Source organism: Giraffa tippelskirchi, chromosome 2, assembly GCF_054371585.1.
Source record: "Giraffa tippelskirchi isolate mGirTip1 chromosome 2, T2T-mGirTip1v1.2.pri, whole genome shotgun sequence".
Classification (NCBI taxonomy): Eukaryota; Metazoa; Chordata; class Mammalia; order Artiodactyla; family Giraffidae; genus Giraffa; species Giraffa tippelskirchi.
Genome location: NC_137276.1, coordinates 219,048,804 through 219,061,973, shown reverse-complemented (window position 1 = coordinate 219,061,973; position 13,170 = coordinate 219,048,804). Strand labels below are relative to the sequence as shown.

At 40.0% G+C, this 13,170-nt stretch overlaps 1 protein-coding gene across 8 annotated transcripts in view; it reads right to left on the bottom strand.

Moving 5' to 3' along the window:
* JAM2 (junctional adhesion molecule 2) overlaps window positions 1-13,170 on the bottom strand; it is a 74,354-nt gene that overhangs the window by 18,626 nt on the left and 42,558 nt on the right. For all 8 annotated transcript variants that reach the window (XR_014073259.1, XR_014073258.1, XR_014073257.1 and 5 more), the window contains exons 2-4: window positions 11,914-11,979; window positions 5,912-6,019; window positions 4,805-4,957 (exon numbers count right to left, since the gene is read on the bottom strand). Coding sequence is in view for 4 of the 8 variants with exons in the window: in XM_081557462.1 (XP_081413588.1) it covers window positions 4,805-4,957; window positions 5,912-6,019; window positions 11,914-11,979 (327 nt within the window). In the remaining 4 variants the exon portion in view is untranslated. The remainder of the gene's footprint in view (window positions 1-4,804; window positions 4,958-5,911; window positions 6,020-11,913; window positions 11,980-13,170) is intronic.

The window sequence follows — 13,170 nt, the reverse complement described above, 5'->3', positions numbered from 1 at the left end:
TTCCTGTATGATTTTCCATTCCTTCCTTCTAAAATGGAGCAGGACCCTATGGTCCTTGCCCCCAACGCCCCCACCCCCGACCGCCAACCATGTCCTCTGCCTGGCTTCTTTTTTTTTTAACTGAAGGATAATTGCCCTATAATATTGGTTTCATTTTTGCGATACATCAACACTGGGGCTTTCCTGGTGGTGCTAGTGGTGAAGAACTCATCTGCCAATGCAGGAGAAGCTAGCGACACTGGTTCGATCCCTGAGTCAGGAAGATCCCCTGGAGGAGGGTATGGTAACGCACTCCAGTATTCTTTCCTGGAGAATCCCATGGACAGAGAAGCTTGGTGGGCTACAGTCCATGGGGTCAAGAAGATTCGGACATGACTGAAGTGACTTAGCACGCATGCATACATCAACATGAATTAGCCAAAGGTGTACATATGTCCCTCCCTCTAGGTTATTACAGAGCCCCGGTTTGAGTTACCTGAATCATACACTCTGCCTGCTTTTTGTCTGTGGAAAAAATTTAGCCACAGAATAAGTTGAACTAGAGAAGTGAGAAAATGCAGAAACAAAGGACAGCAGTCAAAAGAGACCAAATAATAATATTTTAGTCATTAAGCATAGTCGAGGACCTTCAGTTCCTGCTGAAGGGCTATAGATAATATTCTGAGCCATATCCTGTCTCATAGATACTGAAATCCCAGATGGAGAAGCTACCTTATGATGCCCAGACTGTAGCTGCCACAATTCTGAGAACTGGCCTCAAAGAAATGGAAACAAACCATCCTGAAACTGAAGATTGTACCTAAAACTATCAAGATGTTGCTGATCAGACCACCCATGACCAATCTCAAGATGACTGTCAGAGCTGACTGTGCTGTTTCTGCAGGTAACACCCCCCTCTGTCTATAAAAGCTCTTACCCCTTGATTGTCGGGGGGGGGGTGAGGGCAGTTGGGCTTTGGACAGGGCCGCCCCCTGCCCCTGTCCCCAGCATTGCCAGTATCCAAAATAAAGTACACTTTCCTTTCCACCAGGGCTTCCCTTGTGACTCAGCTGGTAAAGAATCCACTTGCAATGTGGGAGACCTGGGTTCGATCTCTAGGTTGGGAAGATCCCCTGGAGAAGGGAAAGGCTACCCATTCCAGTAGTCTGGCCTGGAGAATTTGATGGACTGTAAAATCCATGGAGTCGCAGAGTCAGACACGACTGAGCGACTTTCACTTCACTTCACTTCCTTTCTACCAACCTGACCTCTTGAATGGCTTTTGAGGGGTGAGCGGTGGGACCTGGGTTTGGTAATACACCTACCCTTCCCACTACCAACTAGGTATCAATACCCATGGTGACCTCAGAAAGCTATGTATTGAGGATGTTAGTCTTGAATTAGCTTGGCTCTCTACCGATTTGGAATCTCCCTGCAATGTGGGAGACCTGGGTTCCATCCCTGACTTTGGGAAGATCCCCTGGAGAATGGAATGACAACCCACTCCAGTATTCTTGCCTGAAGAATTTCATGGGCAGAGGAGCTTGGCAGGATATGGTCCATGGAGTCGCAAAGACTATTATTATCTATTGTTTATCTATTATCTATCTATCTATATTATCTGTTATCTATTACCACTATTATTATCTCTGTCCCCAACCATTTAGACTTGACTTACATGAGGAAGAAACTTCTATTATGTAAGCCACTCACTGAGAGTTCAAGGCTTACCTGTTACAATAGGAAGCACAACATTAGCTACTACAATTATTCCTTTTTAGATAACAATCTCTACTTTTCCCCTCACCAATGGTTTTAATATATTATTATCAACTATATTCAAAGTCAAAGCTGAGAATATTTTCAGGACCAGTACTCAAACAAAAATCCTTTTCAGGCCAAGAAAGAAAATACCTGTGTTAGTGTTATTCTAGGGTTCTAGTCTATTCCTGGATTTAAGGAAAGTCTGGTTTAAAGTCAAGTCAAATTTGTAAAGTAAACCAGACTTTTCTTAAATCCAGGAAAATCCAGAACTGTTTGTGTAGGCAGAATTCTAACATGGTCCCCCAAGTTCCCAGGCCCTGGAGTGTATACACCTTCTCTCAGTTATTCAATCAAACACAAATGTGGGTACTACTCTGAAGGGGTCTTAGAGTTGTAATTAAGGTTGCAAATATGTCTTTAAGGGAAGGGAGACTGCATAGATGGTTCTTCTCTAATCACATGACCTCTTTATTTTCTTAATTAGTTTTTATTGGAGCATAGTTGCTTTGCAATATTGTGTTAGTTTCTACTGTATAGCAAAGTGAATCAGCTATCAGTTCAGTTCAGTCGCTCAGTCTTGTCCGACTCGGTGACTCTGTGAGCTGCAACACGCCAGGCTTCCCTGTCCTTCACCAATTCCTGGAGCCTACTCAAATTTATGTCCATTGAGTCAGTGATGCCATCCAACCATCTTATCCTCTGTAGCCCCCTTCTCCTTCTGCCCTCAATTTTCCAAGCATCAGGCACTTTTCCAATGAATCAGTTCTTAAATCAGCTATGTATATACATATATCCCCTCTTTTTCAGACTTCCTTTGCATTTAGGTCACCACAGAGCATTGAGTAGAGTTCCCTGAGCCCCACAGTAGGTTCTCATTAGTTATTTTCAATTTCTTTCTTTTTACTTTCAGTTATGCTGTTGCAGTATGTGGGATCTTAGTTTCCCAATCAGGGACTGAATGCTTGCTCCCTGTGATGGAAGTGCAGAGTCTTAACCACTGGACCACCAGGGAAGTCCCACATGATCTCTTTAAAAAAGCAGTTTTCTCCGTTAGTCACAGAAACGAAATTCAGACATTCAAAAGACAAGTAGGAGTCAACATGCTTTTGTTGGGTTGTAAATGGACAGGGCCATGTGGCAAGAAATGTGGTGGCTGTGGAATTGAGTGTGGCCCCAGCTGACAGCCAGCATGGACTGGAGACTTCAGATCTACAACCACGTGTTCACCAACCAGGTGGTTTAGTCACTCAGTCGTGTCCGACTCTGCAACCCCATGGACTGTAGCCCACCAGACTCCTCTGTCTATGGGATTTGCCAGACAAGAATACTGGAGTGGGTTGTCATTTCCTTCTCCAGGGGATCTTTCCCACCCAGGGATGGAACCTGGGTCGCCTGCACTGCAGGAGGATTCTTTTTCAACTGAGCTACCAGGGAAGCCCAATCATAAGTGAAATCTGCCAATGAGAATGGACGAGGTTGGTAGCAGATTTTTCTCCAGAACCTCCAGTCAAGAATTGAGCCCAGCTGACTCCTTGATCTCAGCCTTGTGATACCCTGGGCAGAGAATCCAGCCACAGGGTGCTGGGCTTCTGATCTACAGAACCATGAGCTAATAAACGGGTGTTTTTTTAAAAATGTTTTTATTTACTTATTTGCCTGAGCTGAGTCTTAGTTGTAGCATGTGGGATCTTCAATCTTCATCACGGCATATAAACTCTTAATTGAAGCACGTGGGATCTAGTTCCCTGACTAGGGATCGAACCCAGGCCCCCTGCATTGGGAGCGTGGAGTCTTAGTGACTGGAACACCAGGGAAGTCCCAAATGGGTGGTATTTTAAGCTGCTAAGTTTGTAACCATTTACTATGTAGCAACAGAAGACTAATACACCAGCTGAATCTTCTGCAAGATTTTCTGAATTAAATTTCTTCTATCATTAGTATTTTAGAAAGAGCCTACATATAATAGAAAAAGAAAGAGGAGTTACTTTATTCTCTTTGCTTGACAGTTTATAGTAACATCTACAGAGAAGAATGGATCAGTTCCTCCACCAGTGATCATCATGGGCAGTTACTGTCTATCAGTGTGTCTTAGAGTAACTAATTGTACTGGCTTTGAATTTAACCTTATCAGGATCCAAATACTGGTCCAGACACTTACTAGCTGTGCAGCCCTGGAAAATCACTTAACATCTATATATTCATCCATAAAAATCAGGTTGTCAGTGAATATTAAGTAAAATTACACACTGAAAGAGCCTAACACATACTAACTGCACAATAAATGCTAATTTCTTTTCTTAAAAGAATAACTTCTATACTTCCCCAGCCTATAGTTTCTAAAAAGTTTATTTTATTGAAGTATAGTTGGTTTACAATGTTGTGTTAATTTCTGCTGTACAGCAAAGTGACTCAGATACATACGTATATATATATATAAAATCACTGTTTTTCATATTCTTTTCCAATATGGTTAATCACAGAATACTGAATATATCTCCCTGAGCTATAGAGTAGGATCTTGTTGTTTATTCATTCAATATGTAACAGTTTGCATCTGCTAATTCCAATACTTCTGTTTTATGGCTTTTCTATCATCTCATTGGAGACTATTTTATATAATAAGAGAATCACTGCATATGCTGATAGTGACTGAAAAATAAACTCTTGAGGAAAATGCTTCTATATACAGTGTAGGATCCTCTGGAGAAGGAAATGGCAAACTGCTCCAGTGTTCTTGCCTGGAAAATCCCATGCACAGAGGAGCCTGGTGGGCTACAGTCCATGTGGTCGAAAAGAGTCGGATATGACTGATCACACGTGCATGCGGTGTAGGATCATTAAGATTTACCTCAATCGTAGTTGGAAAGAGACTTTGTCACAATGAATTAGTAATAGTAAAATGTCAGCAGCCAGCGAGGTGAAGAGGATGCTACAGGGAAGGTGGTGCTGGAGGTCCACGTTTATAAATTTACTCACTGGGGCCCTGAGTTGCCTCCCTGCTCTCGAGCTGGGCGAGGGGACGAGGGTGGGAATGGTAACCACACACACACAAGCACATCACCTAATACTTCTAGAGTGACCGTATCCTCTTCCAGGTTTTGACCTTGTTCCGATGGGGCACTAACTTCACAACGATATTTCCCGGCATCATTTCTTGTAACATTTTTGATCCGTATGCTGAAATCTATCATCTCAGCTCGATCTTTAAAATCACCTTTTAGAAAAAGAAGACAATGATGTTGATAATGAGGCGGTAACTTTCTATATACTACCTTCTTCTAATCACTTTGTTCAGTAACCACTGCATTTATTTTCCTATTAATAAACTCAATTTAAAAACTTAAAAATTGTTTATGAGTGGTGCTATTTCAAATTTCTATTTTTTTTTTTTTTAGAATCTCATACTGTTCACAAAAGAACACTCAGTTCTAACCACTGGATTATTTTGAACTAAATCCCAGCATCATTGCATTTTATCTGTCATTATCAACACTTTAAATTAAAAGCTCACTATATATTCAACAAGATCAGGGAGTATAAAGAAATGTATAACAAAAAATTTTATAAAGAAAACCCTGGATAAAAGCGGTCATATTTACCTTCCCCTAAGTGCCAACCCCCTAAGCTTTTCAGTGATGACCTAGCTTTCTGGATCACCTGGAAATTGGGTAAAGTTATTACAACTGAGCAGTGACCCTCCATCCCAACCCCACACCATCTTTTCTTCCTTTCTGTCAAGAATTTAATCTACTGGACTAGCAAAAACAACTGTATCTTACATCCTCTAGGAGTGAGCTGAAAAGTGAGCAGTCCAGGGCCTCCATGGAGTTCACCCACTTTTATTCTCTGCCCTCTGTTTTTGCTGCTGTGTTTTGGGTCTTGGTCTCTGCTGGTTTCACATCACACTTGGAGAAAGAAATGGCACCCCACTCCAGTACTCTTGCCTGGAAAATCTCATGGACGGAGGAGCCTGGTAGGTTACAGTCCATGGGGTCCCAAAGAGTCGGACACAACTGAGCGACTTCACTTTCACTCTGCTGGTTTCACATCACACTTACAGAAACACATTCTTAGTCACTAGCCATGTCTTTTTCTCGTTGGTGAATGAAAGAATCTAGGGTACGTGGCGCTCTCTTTCTCTCACCTCTTAGAGCCCCCAACTTCTTACCTTGAAGAGCCTGTTGATAGTAGACAAAGGAAACACCTCGCCCCAATTTCTTCCATTCCAATCTGGAGGAAACGGTCTTCTTTGGGTATTTACAGGCTAAAATAGCCTCTAGAAACAATCGCAAAAAATATTTGTTTTCTAACTGTTCCTCTGAGATTATATTTTACTTAATTAATAGATTTTAAACAGTCTTATTCTTTTATCCATTCATTCATTAATTTATTCATAAATTTCCTCATCAGGTACCATGTTGGCTTAATTTAAAGATGAACGGAAAGCTCTGTAATTCTTTAACAAAATAATTTTGTGTCACTACGCTACTTTTTCTAGTTCTTGAGCCTCAGTTCCCATCTGTAAAATAAGACAGTACCTCACAGAGTTGTGGAGTCTTCATATACAAATGGGCTTCTTTGGTGGCTCACACAGTAAAGAATTTTCCTGCAATGCAGGAGGCCCGGGTTCGATCCCTGAGTTTTGGAAGATCCCCCAGAGAAGGGAAAGTCTACCCACTCCAGTATTCTTGCCTGGACAATTTCATGGATAGAGGAGTCTCATGGGCTACAGTTCATGGGGTCGCAAAGAGTCAGACAACTGAGCAACACGTTTTCACTAATACAATAATAGATGCAAAGCACACATGCCTGGACGTAGTAAGTCCTTTACAAAAAGCTGTTATGATTAATTAACTTTTTCTCCCCCATCTCAGTCTTCAAAGAGTTTAGAGCCTGGGAGAAGAGGCAAATAAGATAATGGAGTTTCAGTGATGAGTGCCAGGATGGGAGGTCAGTAGTGGATGCTTCACACCTACTGCCTGAAAAAGACACACTTAGCCCAGCCCAGGTCATGTTATGGAACTCCAGATGGCCCCTCAGCATGCTACCTTCTCACCCAGAACCCTTCTTTGATAATCTTCTCTGTGAGTACATTAATACCAACCCAACATGGTCTCCAAATAAATCGTTGACTCTTACCCTTCACCTCAATCCAGAAAAAATATTAAAAGATTGAATCCAGGCCTCAGGTTTAACCACCTCAATGTAGCTCACCAGGGTCACATTACCACAGAGAATTTACTGCACTTACATCATAAAGGAATTCCAGGAACTACCCAAGGCACCTTCTCTTTTAACTTCTCTTTTAAGATGATGGGAAGGAAAAACCAGTGCCCGCCTACCAACTGCTTCAAGTTGCCAAATGGAAACCTCTAGTCCTATACATTTTTAAAGGATGTTTCAACCAAGCTCTCCAGAGTGTCAACTTCACATTTCTTTTGTTTTTAATTTTTATTTTATATTGAGATATAGCTTACCATATTGTGTTAGTTTCAGGCACACACAAAGCAATCCAGTTACACATGTATATGTATCTGTTCTTTTTCAGATTCTTTCCCCATATAGGTTATTACAAAGTATTAAGCAGCATTCTCCTCAATTTCTCATCTCTGAAACTTTTTTCCTTCACAGTATATTATAGTTTGACCTAAAACACAGTATATTTAACTAGACGAGAAACTATGCTAAAAAATCCTTTCTGTATCTCTGATACCATTAAAAATTATTTCAAGATGTTAAATGATATGGTAGATTAGAAAGCAATACTTATATTTACATTACATATTCTATTAAAAATATACACATCGATATGAACCAAAAAAACTGCATGAATATGTATGAAAATATTAACCCAGCAATGATTTCTAGGTGACAGAAGTATGATTTTTCTGTTAAATGTAGTTTTTACATTTTTTCTTGTTCCACACAGATTTCTAGAAATATAGAAATAGAATAATAGGTTACGGCAAATAAAAAGTAGGACAGAGAAAAGAAAGAGGAGAAAATAATCTGAAAGATGATTTTAAGGATGTCTAAAGTTTTAAAAGCAGGTTTTATATTACAAACAGACATCATTTTAGAGACATGTTTACAATTATGCTACACAGACAAATGTGTGCCGAGGGACTTGTCTAAGGAAACACAGTTCTGTTCTGTTGATTAAGGAGAAAGGGCGGTGGCCTTCCGGAGTCTTGAGTTTTAGATCGGTTTCCTTCCCGTATTTTGTTGAGTTTCCAACAATTAAACACACACCCACATTCATTTTTAGCACACACTCCTAGGTCTTAGGAATACATTTATACTCAAATAATCACATTGTTTCACGTATTTAACTGGACAAACACACACACACACACACACACACACCCCTTTTGGTGAACTCTTCCTGATTTCTATACTCGTTACGAAAAACCTCTGTAGAAATTATGTTAAATAGTGTAACCAACAGTTTTCTTAAGTGCAGTGACTCTATTCCAGCCTCAATCTCATTGACCATATAAAATATGGAGAAATGGAATTTGTCCAAAGTATACTGAGTACTTGCGTCCCAGGTGGCTCAGTGATAAAGAATCCGCCTGCCAATGCAGGAGATGCAGGTTTGATCCCTGGGTTGGGAAGATCCTCTGGAGATGGAAATGGCAACCCACTCCAGAATTCTTGCTGGGAAATTCCATGTACAAAAGGCGGGCCACAGTCCACAGGGTCGCAAAAGAGTCAGACAGGATTTAGCAACTAAACAACAACAATATTGAGTACTTACTGTGTGTCTGGCATTGTTCTTGAGCTATAGCAGTGAAATCAAAGATCCCTGCCCTTTGGGATCTTACAATTTGCAGGGGGTCAGACACACAAGAAACATCACAAAATGAGTTATACAGTACATGAAGAAGTCATTAGTGCTATGTAAATAGGGTAGATCAGAGTCTGGGGAGTTTGGGAATGCTGGGGGGAGGGAATGCAATTTTTAAATAAATACAGTAGTAAGAGCTTGCCTCATTTAGAAGGTGATATTTGACCAAAGACTTAAAAGAGGGGATTTGGGTTTTTCAACTCCCTAGAATCTGAATTTCACCTTGTGGTTCTTCGGGAGTGTTACAAGCATGGACACACTTTGACTTCCAAAGGTGTAAGAAACAGTACATCTGCTGGAAGCATGGGGCCAACATCTGAGGATAAAGAACTCAGTGGACTTAGAAGCTGTAGTTTTTCCAGTGGTCATGTATGGATGTGAGATTGGACCATAAAGAAAGCTGAGTGCCGAAGAATGGATGCTTTTGAACTGTGGTGTTGGAGAAGACTCTTGAGAGTCCCTTGGACTGCAGGGAGATCAAACCAGTCAATCCTAAAGGAAATCAGTCCTGAATATTCATTGGAAGGACTGATGTTGAAGCTCCAATACTTGGACCACCTGGTGCGAAGAGCTGACTCACCGGAAAAGACCCTGATGTTGGGAAAGATTGAAGGCAAGAGGAGAAGGGGACGACAGAGGATGAGATGGTTGGATGGCATCACTGACTCGATGGACATGAGTCTGAGCAAGTTCAAGGAGTTGCTGATGGACAAGGAAGACGGGCGGCGTGCTGCAGTCCATGGGGTCACAAAGAGTCGGACATGACTCAGTGACTGAACTGAACTGAGCTGGATTTAGAAGTTAACTACGATGAACTTTCTTCTCTCTTTTCAGCCAAAATTCACCATTCACGGCCAGCATGATTTTCTTTCTGTATATTATGCCACGTTATGTGCTCATTTGCTCAGTCGTGTCCAGTTCTTTGCAACTCCATGGACTGCAGCCTGCCAGGCAGCTCTGTCCATAGGATTTCCCAGGCAAGAACACTGGAGTGGCTTGCCATCTCCTACTCTAGGGGATCTTCCCCACCCAGAGATTGAACCCGCATCTCTTATGTCTTCTGTATTGGCAGGTGGATTCTTTACAACTAGCGCCACACGAGAAACCCAATATGCCGTAATATAGTAGTTTAAGGCACAGGCTTTGGAGTCAGACCTTTGCGATAAACTAGATGTGTTGCTACTGGGCAAATAATTTAACTTTTTATAAAAAGATATAGTTGTGTTCATATCTGTAAAATGAGAAGAGCAGTAGTATTATCTTGCGAAGTTGTCATAAAGATTAAATGTGATAATGTATTTACACATTTGGGTGCACATGGTACTATGCATATGGTCCATGCTCCATAAATGGTCATTATTACTTTTACTCATGAGGTACTTCCCTTACTTACAGTTATAAGCTTGCCCTGGCATGACAGAAATCCATACTTAACACCATCATATATTTGCTACCAAATTACTCAGATTTGAACTGAAGCATTACCTGTGTTTGAGACAGCAAAGAAAATAATATAGATATAAATCATACTTTCCCAAAACAAGGCATATTAAAACAGAAAAACACACCAAGCTTTTCTATTAAGATGATTATTACATTACCAAAAATACCTCTGTTGGTTTGGATTGAGAAAAGATAATTCTTTGTTTCGAAAAGGCATTCTTTTCAACATGTAGCAAAATAATCATTTTTAGGAATCACACAGAATCATTGTGAATATTAATTTTTCTAGTTTCTGTATTGTTGACTATTGTTTGCTTTTCACTTCTGTGCTCAGGTTAGAAATCATCAAAATCTTACATAATGCAAGAATAGAATTGGAACTACCAAAGTAATTCTGACAAATTGCCATAAATTACTTCTGTGGAGAAAAGCATGCTATTAAATTCTGACTTACTGCTCACACAGTTGAACACTCTCTGCATAAGCCTGCTCATATATGAGCATCATATATATGTCTTTTAAGACATGCCTCAAAAGAGGGATCAGACATTTGAAACCAGTTTCTTAAATGTTTATCGTGTAAAGAAGCATCATACTTAAGAAATAGTCATTTTTCAGGTTGCCCAGCATTATTAATGTGTTCTAGGTAAAAATATCCTTCAGAAAAGTAGTACATAGTCAAAACTGAAGTAAATTTATAAAAACTCCTATAATTCTTTTTGGACAAAAAAGCTTGGCGTGCTACAGTCCATGGGGTGGCAAAGAGTCAAACACGACTGAGCGACTGAACAGCAATAATTATTTTTTGTTATTGGATCCTTAGGGGCTTCCCTGGTGACTCAGTGGCAAAGAATCCACCTGCCAATGCAAGAGATGTGGTGGGTTCGATCTCTGGGTCAGGAAGATCCTCTGGAGAAGGAAACAGCAAACCACTCCAGTATTCTTGCCTGGGGAATCTCACAGACAAAGAAGCCTGGCGAGCTAATCCATGGGGTCAAAAAGAGTCAGACATGACTGAAGTGACTGAGCATGCACACATTAGATCCTTAAAGTTTTTAAGAAATTGTTATAAAATACACATAACTTAAAATTTACCTTCTTAATGATTTTTACTGTACAGTTCAATAGTGTTCAATATATTCACACTGATGTGTAAGCAATCTCCAGAACTCTTTTATCTTGTAAAATTGAAACTTTATATCTGTTAAATACCAACTCCTCCCTTATAAATCTTTTAAGAAGCTAAAATAAATTTTAAAAATGATACCCTTAATGCTGCTGCTAAGTCACCTCAGTTGTGTCCGACTCTGTGCGACCCCATAGACGGCAGCCCACCAGGCTCTGCCGTCCCTGGGATTCTCCAGGCAAGAACACTGGAGTGGGTTGCCATTTCCTTCTCCAATGCATGAAAGGGAAAAGTGAAAATGAAGTCAGTCAGTTGTGTCCAACTCTTAGCGACCCCATGGACTGCAGCCTACCAGGCTCCTCCATCCATGGGATTTTCCAGGCAAGAGTACTGGAGTGGAGTGCCATTGCCTAATACACAGTGTGGAGTTTGCAGTGTTAATTTCCATTGACTAAATCTAGCTAACCTTGCAACTTTCCAAGATTTCCATCTCCCTGTTTTACAATTAGATTTTTTTTTGCTGCAGATACTTTATGTAATAAGAGACCTTCTTTGTACATCAAGCCTTTCATGGAGTGTCCAAAATTTCCACTGAGGGGGTGGAGAAAGAGTTCTCAAGGTAGAAACAGCAGGGAGGAGCATTTCAGCAGAGGAGCTAGTGTGGAGTGAGTTTCTGACAAATAAGACACGTATGTCATCCCCATGAGTTCTTCAAACAATACAGCCTGTGAAAAGGAGCAAGGCACTCTACCTTGATACTCTATTGCCGTGACTACTTGATGGTCTTTTGAGGCTGAGAATCCATAGGCCTTATGATCTGGAAGATTAAAACAGACAAGATGATTAAAATAGTGCAAAGTCCATCAAATGTCTGAATGGGATGCAGTATTAAAGAAAACTGGCCTAAAGTTTGGTGACGGTATCACACAATTCATAATACTTCACTTTTAAAGTATCAAAATCAGAAAAACCTTAGCACAGGGAGCTCAGCTTGGTGCTCTGTGATGACCTCGAGGGGTGGGAGGGAGGCTTAGGAGGGAGGGGATGTATAGAATACATGTAGCTGATTCACATTGTGGTACAGCAGAAACTAACACAACATTGTAAAGCAATTATCCTCCAATTAAAAATAAATTAAAAAAAAACAGGAAAAGCCAAGGCAAACTATATATGTTTTTTGCATTTTCTACAATTTGGTTTAGGCCTTTAAGCATTTCCCAAAGCAAAACTCATGAACCTTTTTGCGTTCCTCCCCTAACCCCTGCCGTCCCCACAGACAATACACTCTTATAAGTTCAATTCTTAAACAAGTGTTTGTGTCCTTAATTCAACCTAATATGTGATCTAGCACTGTCAAAGGTATCATCGTTCCCTGTGAATAAAAGCTAACTATTTTTAGTGCCCTATGTAAGGATATAAATTTTTTTATGAGCTTATCCCTGACTATACCTAAATAATATAGAAATAAGTCCTTTAACATATTTTTGACTATGAAATGTATCGATAATATAAAATGCTTATAAACTTTGTATATAAAGTTATGATGAAAAATACAAACAGAACATATTTGATTTCCTCCTAAACACTGCAATGATTTTTCCAGGACTGGTCCATAAGTTGAAATGACTGATGGATTATGAAGTCTAATGGGATTTGATAGCAGTGTGATGATGATGATAATGATGAAGGCATCATCATCATTCCTGTAAACTTACAGAGAAGTTTTCATTTTAAAAACTGTTTTCGTAAACTTCTTTTACTTGATAAAATTCAGTATTCGAAACGACTTAGTGTGGTAGGCATGATCCAGGCTTAAGTAACAAACTAGCAGAACCAGGAGTTAAAAACTTTCTAATTCAAACTCTGATATGCTATTTTGTATTATTTCACTTCATGGATGTTATTCTATGGCCCAGTTTCATGACTATGCTTAAAAATAATTTCAATCACTTCCTATTAGTATACAATTCTGAAATTTAAATGCTACAAGGACAAGATTATTTGCCTG